The sequence below is a fragment of the Schistocerca gregaria genome, chromosome 2 (assembly GCF_023897955.1).
Source record: "Schistocerca gregaria isolate iqSchGreg1 chromosome 2, iqSchGreg1.2, whole genome shotgun sequence".
Taxonomy (NCBI): domain Eukaryota; kingdom Metazoa; phylum Arthropoda; class Insecta; order Orthoptera; family Acrididae; genus Schistocerca; species Schistocerca gregaria.
This window is the reverse complement of record NC_064921.1, coordinates 597,717,066-597,730,566: the sequence shown is the minus strand read 5'-3', so window position 1 is coordinate 597,730,566 and position 13,501 is coordinate 597,717,066. Positions and strand designations below refer to the sequence as shown.

Here is a 13,501-nt window from a genome sequence, read left to right as displayed (position 1 = left end):
ACAGAGGTATCTCTTTAACCAATGTTGTGGGTAAAATCTTCTCAGGTATTGTTGAAAGGAAAGTGCGATTATTAGTTGAGGACAAACTGGATGAAAATCAGTGTGGGCTTAGGCCTCTTAGAGGTTGTCAGGACTAGATCTTTAGCTTACGGCAAATAATGGAGAAGTGTTATGAGTGGAACAGGGAATTGTATCTATGCTTTATAGATCTAGAAAAGGCATATGACCGGGTTACTAAGAGGAAGTTATTGTCTGTTCTACAAGATTATGGAATAGGAGGCAAACTTTTGCAAGCAATTAAAGGTCTTATAGATAACCAGGCAGCAGTTAGGGTTGACGGTAAATTGAGTTCATGGTTCAGAGTAGTTTCGGGGGTAAGACAAGGCTGCAACCTGTCTCCACTGTTGTTCATATTTTTTATGGATCATATGTTGAAAACAATAGACTGGCTGGGTGAGATCAAGATATGTGAACACAAAATAAGCAGTCTCGCATGTGCGGATGACTTAGTTGTGATAGCAGATTTGATTGAAAGTTTGCAAAGTAATATTTCAGAGCTAGATCAGAAATGAAAGGACTATGGTATGAAGATTGGCATCTCCAAAACGAAAGTAATGTCAGTGGGAAAGAGATATAAACAGACTAAGTGCCAAATAGGAGGAACAAATTTAGAACAGGTGGACGGTTTCAAGTACTTATGCATATTCTCACAGGATGGCAACATGGTGAAAGAACTGGAAGCGAGGTGTAGCAAAACTAACGCAGTGAGTGCTCAGCTATGATCTACTCTCTTCTGCAAGAAGCTAGTCAGTACCAATAGTAAGTTATCTGTGCATCGTTCAATCTTTCAACCAACTTTGTAGTATGGATCCGAAAGCTGGGTGGTTTCAGGTTACCTTATCAATAAGGTTGAGGTTACGGATATGAAAGTAGCTAGGATCATTGCAGGTACTAGTAGATGGGAACAATGGCAGGAGGATGTCCACAATGAGGAAATAAAAAAAAAAAAAAAAAAAAAAAACTGGGAATGAACTCTATAGATGTAGCAGTCAGGGCGAACAGACTTAGATGGTAGGGTCATGTGACATGAATGGGAGAAGCAAGGTTACCCAAGAGACTCATGGGTCAGCAGTAGAGGGTTGGAGGAGTCAGGGTAGACCAAGGAGAAGGTACCTGGATTCGTTTAAGAATGATTGTGAAGTAATAGGCTTAACATCAGAAGAGACACCAATGTTAGCACTGAATAGGGGATCATGGAGGTATTTTATAAGGGGACTATGCTCCAGACTGAACGCTGAAAGGCATAATCAGTCTTAAATGATGATGATGAGGATGATGATTAAATTATAGCTTTTGTTGAGAAATTGCTGACTAATTAGACTCACTGTATGAAATACTGATGTAAAATAACTTTAATATTTGCAAAAATGAATTTTATCACAATTCTGACAGTATATCAGAGATAACATATTATGGGGACAATGCAGAAGCATTGCTGGGTTCTATTAACCAACATTACTGAACTTTTTGAAACAATGATTTACTGAAAAAGACCAAGATTTGCAAACAAGATTCATTCACTAATAATAAAATACTCTATCACAACATTTACACTCCAATTCAGAGAAAAGTTGCTGTAGTAGAAGAAGCACCTTCTTCTTTTGTGCTTCAATGCTTAGGCAATTTTGCCTGTTCCGTCTCCACTTTCTCACTGCCACCTCATTCTGGGTCTTACTACATCTTCGCATCCTCTTGGCTGGTACAGCATGGCCAGATGTTGGATTCTCTCTGCACTTATGCTTTGTAGGTGATCTTTCCATAATGTTTTAGTTTCTTCAATCTTTTCATTATATTGTAAATATGTAATTCATTTCTATTATCTTCATTTCTTATATAGTCATCCCTGGTAATACCTCTTGCTTTGCTAAGGAATCTCATATTTACTAACTTGTGATTTAATTTCATCATACCTTTTAGGGATTCATGACTCACTTCCACATAACAATGCAGGCAGTAACCATGGTTTCATAAAATTTTTATTTTGGTTCCTTCGATACTTCACTCTGAAATGTTCTGTTTACCATTCTGAATATTGACTTATATTTATTAATTTTATTTTCTATGTCCTTGTCCATGTCATAGCTTATGTTGCACCCTGCAAGTTAAAGTTAGTAACCTGCTCGAGTGGTGTATTACCTATTATTATTTTTGAGCAGCTGGTGACCTGCTGAAGTGCTGTATTAGCTATTATTATTTTTGAGCTTGTGGGATATTTCCCATGATGAGCCATGATTAGTTTTCATTGTTGATAGTCAAAGGTTATATTCTCTTTTGTCTAATTGACATAATTTATAGACTGCTTTTGGTAACACATCTTCACTTTCTTCCAAAATGGCAACATCATCTACACAAATGAGGATATTAACATATTTTTTCTATTGATTCTATACCTGGGTTTACTTCCTGTTTCCAGTTCTTAATCAGGTCATTTATATATACATTAAATAATATCGGTGACAAGCTCCAGGCTTGTTTGAGTCCCTTATGAGAAGTGATTTCTTCAGTTTTATTACAACTGACTTTGATAATTTTTTTATAGCTTCAATAAGATATCTAGAATATGCATTTTAATCATTATGTCCCATAGTTTCTTTCCGATCATACTGTAAAAAGCTTTTTCCAAAGTCAATAAAAGCTTTATGTGTCTCTAAATTGTTTTCTCATCTTTTCTCTAAAACCCTTTTTATGGGAAATACATTATCACTGCATGAATGGCCTTTCTGGAATTCACTATGTTCATCTAATAGGAGGATCTCTTTTATGGTTCTTAAGCAATTGTACATATTTCGTAGGATGAGTTTAGAAGGCTAATACCTCTATAATTTTCACTGTTGTTTCTTTGACCTTTTTCAGAAATTGATAGCACTTCAGATATTTTTCAAGCGTTCAGAACCAATGCCAACATCTATTAAATGAAGGTAATACTCTAACATCACAAAAAAGACCGACATATTTTCAAAGTTCATTATTAGTGCCATCTGGTCCACATCCTTTCCCGTTTTTTATACTTTTTGGAACTACTTCTTGTGTTGTTATTAACTCCTTTGCACTATTGTGTGATGTAATTTCCTTCTACTCCTTCAATTCTGGATCCTTTTTTATGCCATCCTTTTTTTTATAAAATTCTTTCCACAGATCTTCGTACATTATATTTAGATCTGTTCCATTCTACTGGGAGATTTGTTAGTTGATGGGCAAAAGTATGCCTGCTTCCATAATTTCACATTTTGAAAAGTTCAGCAAAACCTACTTTTCTGTCAGCTGAAAAACTGAACATCTGACACTGACTGGATGACATATAATCACCTAATGAGACTATGTTTAAAAATTAACTGTCTTTCTTATTTTTTATTTTTTACTCGACTTAACATACTATTACTATAACATGCCCCATGACAGTTGACTTTATGTTACAAGAGTAGAATGTTCATTATTTTCTAAGATTATTTTCTTTATAAGGTGGATGCTGAGGATGAATATGCATATTGCGGAACAACATCAGGAGATATACTGAAAATTCGATTAAATTATCGGTCAGGTTCAGCTGCTGGAGTTAATCCCGTACTTGAAGGCTGTTACGCAAAAATTCCAAAGAAAAAATTAGCAGAAGGAGCTGAGCCGTCAGAACGGTACAGCAAAGGCAAGTAACAATATTACTAAATATGATAAAGTATAAAACATTCAACAGGCAGAAGTATAATCTCTCTCCTTCTGCCTTTCTGCACGTGCATATGCAAGTGTGTGTGTGTGTGTGTGTGTGTGTGTGTGTGTGTGTGTGTGTGTGTGTGTGCACTACACGGGTGTCATTAATGAAGTGATGAACTGTTCTTGTTGATATATTGCAAAGAATGCTGCTGATGATTTTATGTTATATCAATATTCTCCAAAAGACAGTGAGACAATTTTAAAAACATAATTCTGAAATACATATATAATTTTAAAACATAATCCCTCTATTACTGTGGGGAATTTTTTATTGATGTGCAGATGAAAAGTAAATGCCAATAGTAAATCAATAATATTTGCCAAAATAATCTGTCTAGTTTATGGAAACAAAATCTATTATAATCAGCAGAATTATAAAAATTATTTTTACACTTGAAATTTCACATAGGAACTGGCATATCCCACCAATTTTTCCAATAAGTTGTGAATGTTCTCAATCAAATTCAACAGGAACTCTTGTGTTACATTGGTGAGAACATGCCAGATGTGAGCTTTCAAATTATTTAGCATACATGGTTCAGTGCAATAACTTCCTCCATTGCCCTTATGTACAAAAACAAATTGTGTGATGTAAGGTCAAAGCCTTGTACATGCCACTCAATAGGACTGCAGTGAGCCAACAGATCTCCCAAAGGAGACATACTTAACTTCCTTCAGCATATAGAAAATACATTAATTCAAACAGCAAAAAATAAGCAAACTATTTGCATGGAGATTTCAATATAACTTTAGCAAGCACCAGAGTTGTTGTTGTTGTGGTCTTCAGTCCTGAGACTGGTTTGATACAGCTCTCCACACTACTCTATCCTGTGCAAGCTTCTTCATCTCCCAGACCTACTGCAACCTACATCCTTCTGAATCTGCTTAGTGGATTCATCTCTTGGTCTCCCTCTATGATTTTTACCCTCCACACTGCCCTCCAATACTAAACTGGTGATCCATTGATGCCTCAGAACATGTCCTACCAACCGATCCCTTCTTCTAGTCAAGTTGTGCCACAAACTTCTCTTCTCCCCAGTCCTATTCAATACTTCCTCATTAGTTATGTGATCTACCCATCTAATCTTCAGCATTCTTCTATAGCACAAAATTTGAAAGCTTCTATTCTCTTCTTGTCCAAACTATTTATCATCCATGTTTCACTTCCATACATGGCTACACTCCATACAAATACTTTCAGAAATGATTTCCTGACACTTAAATCTATATTCAATGTTAACAAATTTCTCTTCTTAAGAAATGCTTTCCTTGCCATTGCCAGTCTACATTTTATATCCTCTCTACTTCAACCATCATCAGTTATTTTGCTCCCCAAATAGCAAAACTCCTTTACTACTTTAAGTGTATCATTTCCTACTCTAATTCCCTCAGCATCACCCGACTTAATTCGACTACATTCCATTATCCTCATTTTGCTTTTGTTGATGTTCATCTTATATCCTCTTTTCAAGACCCTAGCAATTCCGTTAAACTGCTCTTCCAAGTCTTTTGCTGTCTCTGACAGAATTACAATGTCATCGGCGAACCTCAAAGTTTTTATTTCTTCTCCATGGATTTTAATACCTACTCCGAATTTTTCCTTCACTGCTTGCTCAATATACAGATTGAATAACATCGGGGATAGGCTACAACCATGTTTCACTCCCTTCCCAACCATTGTTTCCCTTTCATGTCCCTCGACTCTTATAACTGCCATCTGGTTTCTGTACAAATTGTAAATAGTTTTACGCTCCCTATATTTTACCCCTACCACCTTCAGAATTTGAGAGTATTCCAGTCAACATTGTCAAAAACTTTCTCTAAGTCTACAAACTCTAGAAACGTAGGTTTGCCCTTCCTTAATCTAGCTTCTAAGATAAGTCGTAGGGTCAGTATTGTCTCAGGTGTTCCAATATTTCTACAGAATCCAAACTGATCAGCTTCTACTAGTTTTTCCATTCGTCTGTAAAGGGTTCGTGTTAGTATTTTGCAGCCGTGACTTATTAAACTGATAGTTTGGTAATTTTCACATCTGTCAACACCTGCTCTCTTTAAAATTGGCATTATTATATCCTTCTTGAAGTCTGAGGGTGTTTCGTGTGTCTCATACATGTTGCTCACCAGGTGGTAGAGTTTTGTCAGGACTGGCTCTCCCAAGGCTGTCAGTAGTTCTAATGGAATGTTGTCTACTCCCAGAGCCTTGTTTCTACTCAGGTCTTTCAGTGCTCTCTCGAACTCTTCACGCAGTATCATATCTCCCATTTCATCTTCATCTACATCCTCTTCCATTTCCATAATATTGTCCTCAAGTACATTGCCCTTGTATAGACCCTCTATATACTCCTTCCACATTTCTGCTTTCCCTTCTTTGCTTAGAACTGGGTTTCCATCTGAGCTCTTGATATTCATAGAAGTGGTTCTCTTTTCTCCAAAGGTCTCTTTAATTTTCCTGTAGGCAGTATCTATCTTATCCCTAGTGAAATAAGCCTCTACATCCTTACATTTGTCCTCTAGTCATTCCTGCTTAGCCATTTTGCACTTCCTGTCAATCTCATTTTTGAGACGTTACTCCATACAGTAAAGCTGCATGCCCTCGGGAAAAATTACGGCCATAGTTAATGAATCTCTTATAACTTAGAAATCAGAATACACTTGGTACATGAGAGACTTGTTATACAAACACATAACAATTAACTCTAATCAAAAACATTAGAAAGCAGAAACAGTAAAACGGGACTTGGAGACCACTGTGGATGACTGGTAACTTTCCATATTCAAAGTGATAAGGCTAATAAACTCTGACAGGTACACTTACAGTGATCACAAAACTAAGCTGTTTAGAAATTACTTTAAAAAAGAGTAATGGGAGGAAATTACACTGCTGGAAATATGTCAGAGTAATTTAATATCTTTATTGATACAATAAATATAATTTTCGTGTAGCATTTTCACTTAATACAAGAAGAACAAAAATCACTTGCTCAAACAAATGGATCACTCCAGGTATTAGCAAATTATGTGCAGAGATATGATTCCTGTTCAGAATTACTAAAATATATCACACACCACCTGAATTAGAAAGACTTTCAACAAAATGAAGACTAATTGAAAAGTTGTAAAGAAACGAACAGAAAGTAACAAAACTAAAATTAATAACATACAATTGAATGAAAATTTGCAAATTATCAGCGAACTGAAGGATGTTGCTAGTGTGTTTAACAGCTATTTGGTAAATGTGGCAGGAAAAACTGTGCAAAAGTCACCCATAAAACATTGAACACGTAGATAACACACTATATCTCATAACACACTATTTCCCATGGCAACAAATATACAGTATGTACAGCAAAAAATCAAGCTTCCAAAACCAAAACACTCATCAGGAATACATAATATACCATAGTTAGCTGTAAAAACTGTACAAACATAATCTCTGAACCAGTGACATACTTTTGTAAACCTGTCTTCAACAGGAAACTTTTCACCAGATTAAAAACTGCTATAAGTGCTTCACAAAAAAGAAAACTAAGAGAAAATGTCAGACTATAGATCTGTTTCTCTACTGTGTGCATTGTCAAAAATTCCACAAAATCATGATAAATTACTAAGTAAAATTCAGGATGTAGTTGGTAAGGTGTGTAAGGAATGAGATGAAGCATTTTGAGTCTGTAAGTTGTTGAGATAGATAGTGTTCAGTAGTGGCAAAGCCATGCGCTGAGGGATGTCAGTGTTCATGGATGTGCATCAACAGTAATAACGATGATTCCAGAAGGTTGGCACATCTAATCATCACTAAAGTTCCCATCAGTTAGTCATATGTTTGGACATGAATTTCTTCTGTATTGTTTACTTACACTCGTACCAGGGAAGTTCATAAATTTGGTTTCCAAAGATTTCAATCAGTCAGGTCTGATTCATATTGAATGTGGTATGGCAGTATATATGTATTAACAAACACTTAAGCGGACGATTGTCTTGATGATGAGAAAATGAAAATTAAATAATGCATGTAAACTTCTTGGTGATGAGAAAATGAAAATTAAATAATGCATGTAAACTTCTTGGTGATGAGAAAATGAAAATTAAATAATGCATGTAAACTTACTATTTTTAGTGAGAATGATGATAACTGAAAATAATGTCTGAAATTGCAGAAAACAGTTTTCCTGAAATAATGTAGTGTTGATGTTTTCTTATAAACTGTGTACTGATTTACAGGTGTTACAGCCTTGACATTACTCACTGAAAAATGCACTACAAAGATTGTTGTTGCTGCAGGGGATGGAACTGTAGAATTAGTGAAGGAAAGAAGCAGTCCTGTGAGTCTAAAAAAAAGTGCATTACGGCTGCCTACAACACCGAAGCTTGTTGCAGTAAGTATGTGTGTATGTGTATTTCTTACTAAGATTGATTCGCTAGACTATTTTTTTACATAACGGGAAACCAACCTTCCTATGCTGTCTTCATAGAAAGATACTGCTAGTCAAGACAACTACTGCTGAACACCATTCTTTGCTCATCATCGCTGTCAAAGCGCGTTCCTCCAAAATCATGCTTCAAGAACAAGTAGTAGGCAGAATGTGTGAGATCAGGGCTGTACGGCGGGTGATTGAAATGCTCCCAATCAAACTGCTGAATAAGGTTTTGAGTGACACTAACAGAATGGGGATATGCTTTGTCATGAAATAACACAATGGCTTGCTTGGCACTCCATGCCTATTGATTTGGATTGCATACAGAAGTTTTCTCAGTGTTTTGCAGTTATCATATCACATTTATTCCAGAACACAGGGCACATGATTATTTGTGCTGACAATTTTGTTTTGAATTTTTGTCTTTTGCGGTTATGTGTACCTCAGTTTCATTGAATGTTGTTTATGATTCTGGAGTGACATGACAAACCTAAGTTTCATCACTAGGCACAATATTATTTAAAAATTCATCTCCATCATCTCTTTATCAGGTAAGAATGCCAAAGCACTGCCAAGTATCTTCATTTTGTGGACACCTGTGAGAATTTTGAGAACCCACTGGCAACATAATTTGCAAAAATGTGATTTTTGACAATCTCATGCAAAAGTTTTTAAAATTTGTGGGAACTCTTTCCAAACAATCTTAGTGTGTACTGTCTGTTTTCACAAATTTTCTCATTCACTTTCTCATCCAAACCATCATTGAGAACAGTAGGCTGCCCCCTCCATGCTCCATCATCAACATTGGTTGGTCAATCATTGAATTGTCTCACCCATTTTCTCACCATTCCATAAGTAATTAGATTTTCACCATATATCGCCATAAGTTAAATATGAATTTTAGCTGGCTTAACGTTCTTGAGGCTGAAATGGTCAATCATTGAATTGTCTCACACATTTTCTAACCATTAAATGAGTAATTACATTTTCACCATAAATCGCTATAAGTTAAATATGAATTTTAGCAGGTTTAACGTTCTTGAGTCTCAAAAACTATGTCGCAGAACACACTTCACACTAAATGGGTTCAGAGATTATCTTAAACATTTTGAACAATCACTTTTAAATATAAACACAACACATTTCAGCTGTAGTGGAGTCAGTGGAAGGAAAATGAACCAGAAAGATGAGTGTGAGTGTGTGGAAATGCAACTATAGTGCTGTGATGGCAGTAGAATGAAACAGTACTTATTTTCTGCACACATCTCATATTTGTTTTTAAGTGATTAAAATGAAATTTTTACACTTAAAACATAAATGTTTTATTGCAGAATATTTTTGATTTCTTCACATAACGTATTAGTGTATTTCGAAATGCTGGGTTCAATATTGTGCTTAAAGTGCTTAATAATCCAAAAGCCTTACAATTTTGATGTCCTTTAAATTTAGTCATATTCACTTTGCAATCTGCAGATCACACTGAAAAAGAGAACTGCCACTGAACTGAAAAAAATCAAAGGAAAAAACGGCTGTTCTAAATCTGTTCTTTTGCTACATGAAGTATTATCAATTATGCTAATCTTCATCTTATTAATCACAGAATTTGGAATTACTTTATTATAATATCTATAAAAAATACAAACACACATAGGTAGACCCATTTTTTTTTAATTGCTCTCCTCCCATTTAATTATAACACACTTAGGTAGACCCATTTTTGTAAAAAAATTGCTCTCCTCCCATTTAATTATTCAGTAGCTATCTATTTCATATTTATATATGTATATAGATACTTACCTCTGCAGTGCAAAACAGGATTAATGTGTATAAGGATATTTACCTCTGCAGTGCAAAACAGGATTATGTTGTGCTGGATCCTATGCTCTACACTCTGTCCATAAATTTCTAAAGTTACTTCCATAAGGAAAGCTTACATGTGCTACTGGCAGAAACACTTAAAAGTGGAACATTTTGGTAGTAGCTTTTGGAACGTGTATGTGCCTTCCTCAGGAAGGAAAAGTGTGATTGATCAGATAAGGTTGAAAAGTGAGAGCAGATCACCTAAACACCCAATTTTCATGAGGATGAGTGGAGACAAAGGCAAAGGGGGAGACTTTAGGAAAAGAGATGTTCCCTTTATTACAATAGGTAGGTTGTTCTCAACCTCATGCCTGAGTTACGTGCCCCTCCCTTCTAATCTTTTCAATACATCTCGCTTTTCCTTCCTTGAATGAAGAGTTCCAAAATGTTGGATAGTTTTCTCTCCTAATTACATATGTGTCTTGGCAGTACTAAGAATTTTATCTTCTGGAGGTAAGTTCTGGCCAGGCATCCAGTCTCCCTGTAATAATAGTCTTCTCATGTGAATCTTCCTTTTAATACAGTTAACAGCCTCTCTGCAAAGTTAAGCAAATGTGTATTACAAGAATGTGATACATTAAAAACAGCTTTTAAAAACTGTATTGATGTGAAATTCCTTAGTTAAAATATCTAAATGTAGTATATGTAAATAAAATAGAAAGAAACTTCCACATGGGAAAAATACATTAAAAACAAAGATTCCAAGACTTACCAAGCGGGGAAGTGCCGGCAGACAGGCACAATGAACAAAACACACAAACACACACACAGAATTACTAGCTTTCGCAACCGATGGTTGCTTCTTCAGGAAGGAGAGGGAAAGACGAAAGGATGTGGGTTTTAAGGGAGAGGGTAAGGAGTCATTCCAATCCCGGGAGCGGAAAGACTTCCCTTAGGGGAAAAAAAAAAGACAGGTGTACACTCGCGCACACACACACACATATCCATCCGCACATACACAGACACAAGCAGAAATATGTCTGCTTGTGTCTGTGTATGTGAGGATGGATATGTGTGTGTGTGTGTGTGTGTGTGTGTGTGTGTGTTTGTGCGCGCGAGTGTACACCTGTCTTTTTTTTCCCCTAAGGGAAGTCTTTCCGCTCCCGGGATTGGAATGACTCCTTACCCTCTCCCTTAAAACCCACATCCTTTCGTCTTTCCCTCTCCTTCCTGAAGAAGCAACCATCGGTTGCGAAAGCTAGTAATTCTGTGTGTGTGTTTGTGTGTTTTGTTCATTGTGCCTGTCTGCCGGCGCTTTCCCGCTTGGTAAGTCTTGGAATCTTTGTTTTTAATATAAATGTAGTATATGAATAAACATGGCCTTGTTTTCCTTTCTTCCTATTCCTTCCTCTTCTTACTTATGTAAATTGTTTCAAAAGTAACTTTATATAAGTTTTGACACCAATTTTTGATAAGAAATGATATTTTCCATGTATTTGTGTAACATATTGCTTTTATTGTCATGTTTATTGCTTATTACAAAAACCATCAGAAAGGAGTAGAACAGATGTGTGAAACTATTGACCAATAAAATGGCTCCTAATTTTTCCAGAGTCATTGGTTTTTTTATATAACTGAGCCCTCAATTTCTGTAGTAGATAAAAATTTCAGTTGAATGAGCCATAGTCACTCATTAATGAATTCATCATGTTCCATAGATCCTGTCTGGAAGAGAATGTTTGGAATGTGGTGTGAGTCAAGCTATCCTTTAACAGAAGATGAATCACTTGTAGAAAACCGAGCGAGGTGGCGCAGTGGTCAGCACACTGGACTCTCATTCAGGAGGACGACGGTTCAATCCCATCTCCAGCCATCCTGATTTAGGTTTTCCGTGATTTCCCTAAGTCGTTTCAGGCAAATGCTGGGATAATTTCTTTGAAAGGGCATGGCCGATTTCCTTCCCCATCCTTCCCTAACCCGAGCTTGCGCTCTGTCTCTAATGACCTCGTTGTCGACGGGACGTTAAAAATCACTAACCTAACCTAAGCTAACTTGTAGAAAATTAAACTGTATCCTGTATTAACAACAGTCACAGTCACTTAATGTAACCTACTTTCAAAAGTGTTGCTGTTTTGTCAGTTATGTGAAATAGCTGTTGTTTATCTACTATGAGGGCACACTTAAAAGTAATGTCTCCAAATTTTTAATTTGAAAATTCTTAAAGCATTTTAATAAAACAAACTACATTAACATTCTCCATCTTTATTCTTCATTTCTACACATTTTTTTCTGAACATTTTCCCTCTGGTAATGAACACATTTCTCCCAAGGAGAAACCAATTTGTTGATACCACTGCTGTAGCATGTTTGACTTTGTTGATGGAGCTACAGCCTCAGCTCTGCTTGCAGCACTTCATCACTATCAAAGAGATTCATTAAGTTTTGGGAACAGATGAAAATTGGAAGGGGCCAAGTCAGGACTGTGGGGAAGATGACCAATGACAGTGAGTGGACCCAAGGTGCCATATTGTTGCAGATGTCACAGCATTTGAGTATGGTCTGACATTGCCATGCTGAAGGGGAGATTGTTCAATGTATGAATGAACTCTTAGAAATTCATGCTTTCAGTTTTCTAAGGGTCTAACAGTACCTTACAGAGTTTATGGTGGTGCATTTAGTCATGAATTCCAAATATAACACACATCAAACATCTCAGAACACTCTGAGCATGACTGACTGGTGATGGCATAGTCTTGAATGTTTCAGTGTCAGTGATTCTTTGTGGTGGAACTCCATCAATGCTGTCTCCTTTTCAGAGTCAGAATGGTGAACTTCATCACCTGCTGCAGTGTCATTAAGGAACCCGTCAGTGCAACAGCTTCATTCTCATATGGGTTTCAATTGGAGGTACTTTTCTGTGTTTAGAAACTTGATTGCAGTAAACTGTTTTGCACAGCACTGACATAGTTATGTTACAAATCTCCATGTTACACGTTACAATTCAGAGCCCTCTAGTGGCAGACAGTTACAGCTTGCATCTGTGAAGTGGGAAAGTTGGCAGAGTAATAAGCATGACATGCAATATCTCAACCAATATTAAGAACAGAATGAAAAATTCGGAGGCATTACTTTTCAGCACACTTTCATATTACTCATTAATGTTTATTTGATTACACTGATTCAGTTTATTCCTGTTTACAACACATTAATACTTGTCATGTAAATTTACAGCAAAAGTTTTCAGTCCTTGAATTCAGATAATGTTATGTAAAAGAAGTGGCTGATGAGGAAGATTTTTTAATTTTTTCCAAATTAGTTGGGATTCTCAGTTTCTTGCTTTTCGTAGGCTGGCACTTGTAGAACATCTATGAATCAAAGTACATAACTGCCATCTGAATCCTGAACAAGGAGGAAAAGCCAACATTAAAATTATTTTTGTGTAATATTGTTATAGTAAAAATCACAATAGAGATAAAAAAAAATTTGTGATCAGCTACAAAAATCATTAGGGAATAAGTGCACTG

The 13,501-nt window shown here is 36.1% G+C and overlaps 1 protein-coding gene across 3 annotated transcripts in view; it reads left to right on the top strand.

Moving 5' to 3' along the window:
• The window catches only part of LOC126334520 (cilia- and flagella-associated protein 52-like), a 242,473-nt gene that overhangs the window by 93,478 nt on the left and 135,494 nt on the right, over window positions 1-13,501 (top strand). For all 3 annotated transcript variants that reach the window (XM_049996870.1, XM_049996872.1, XM_049996871.1), the window contains exons 5-6: window positions 3,520-3,700; window positions 7,984-8,138. In XM_049996870.1, the coding sequence (XP_049852827.1) occupies window positions 3,520-3,700; window positions 7,984-8,138 (336 nt within the window). The remainder of the gene's footprint in view (window positions 1-3,519; window positions 3,701-7,983; window positions 8,139-13,501) is intronic.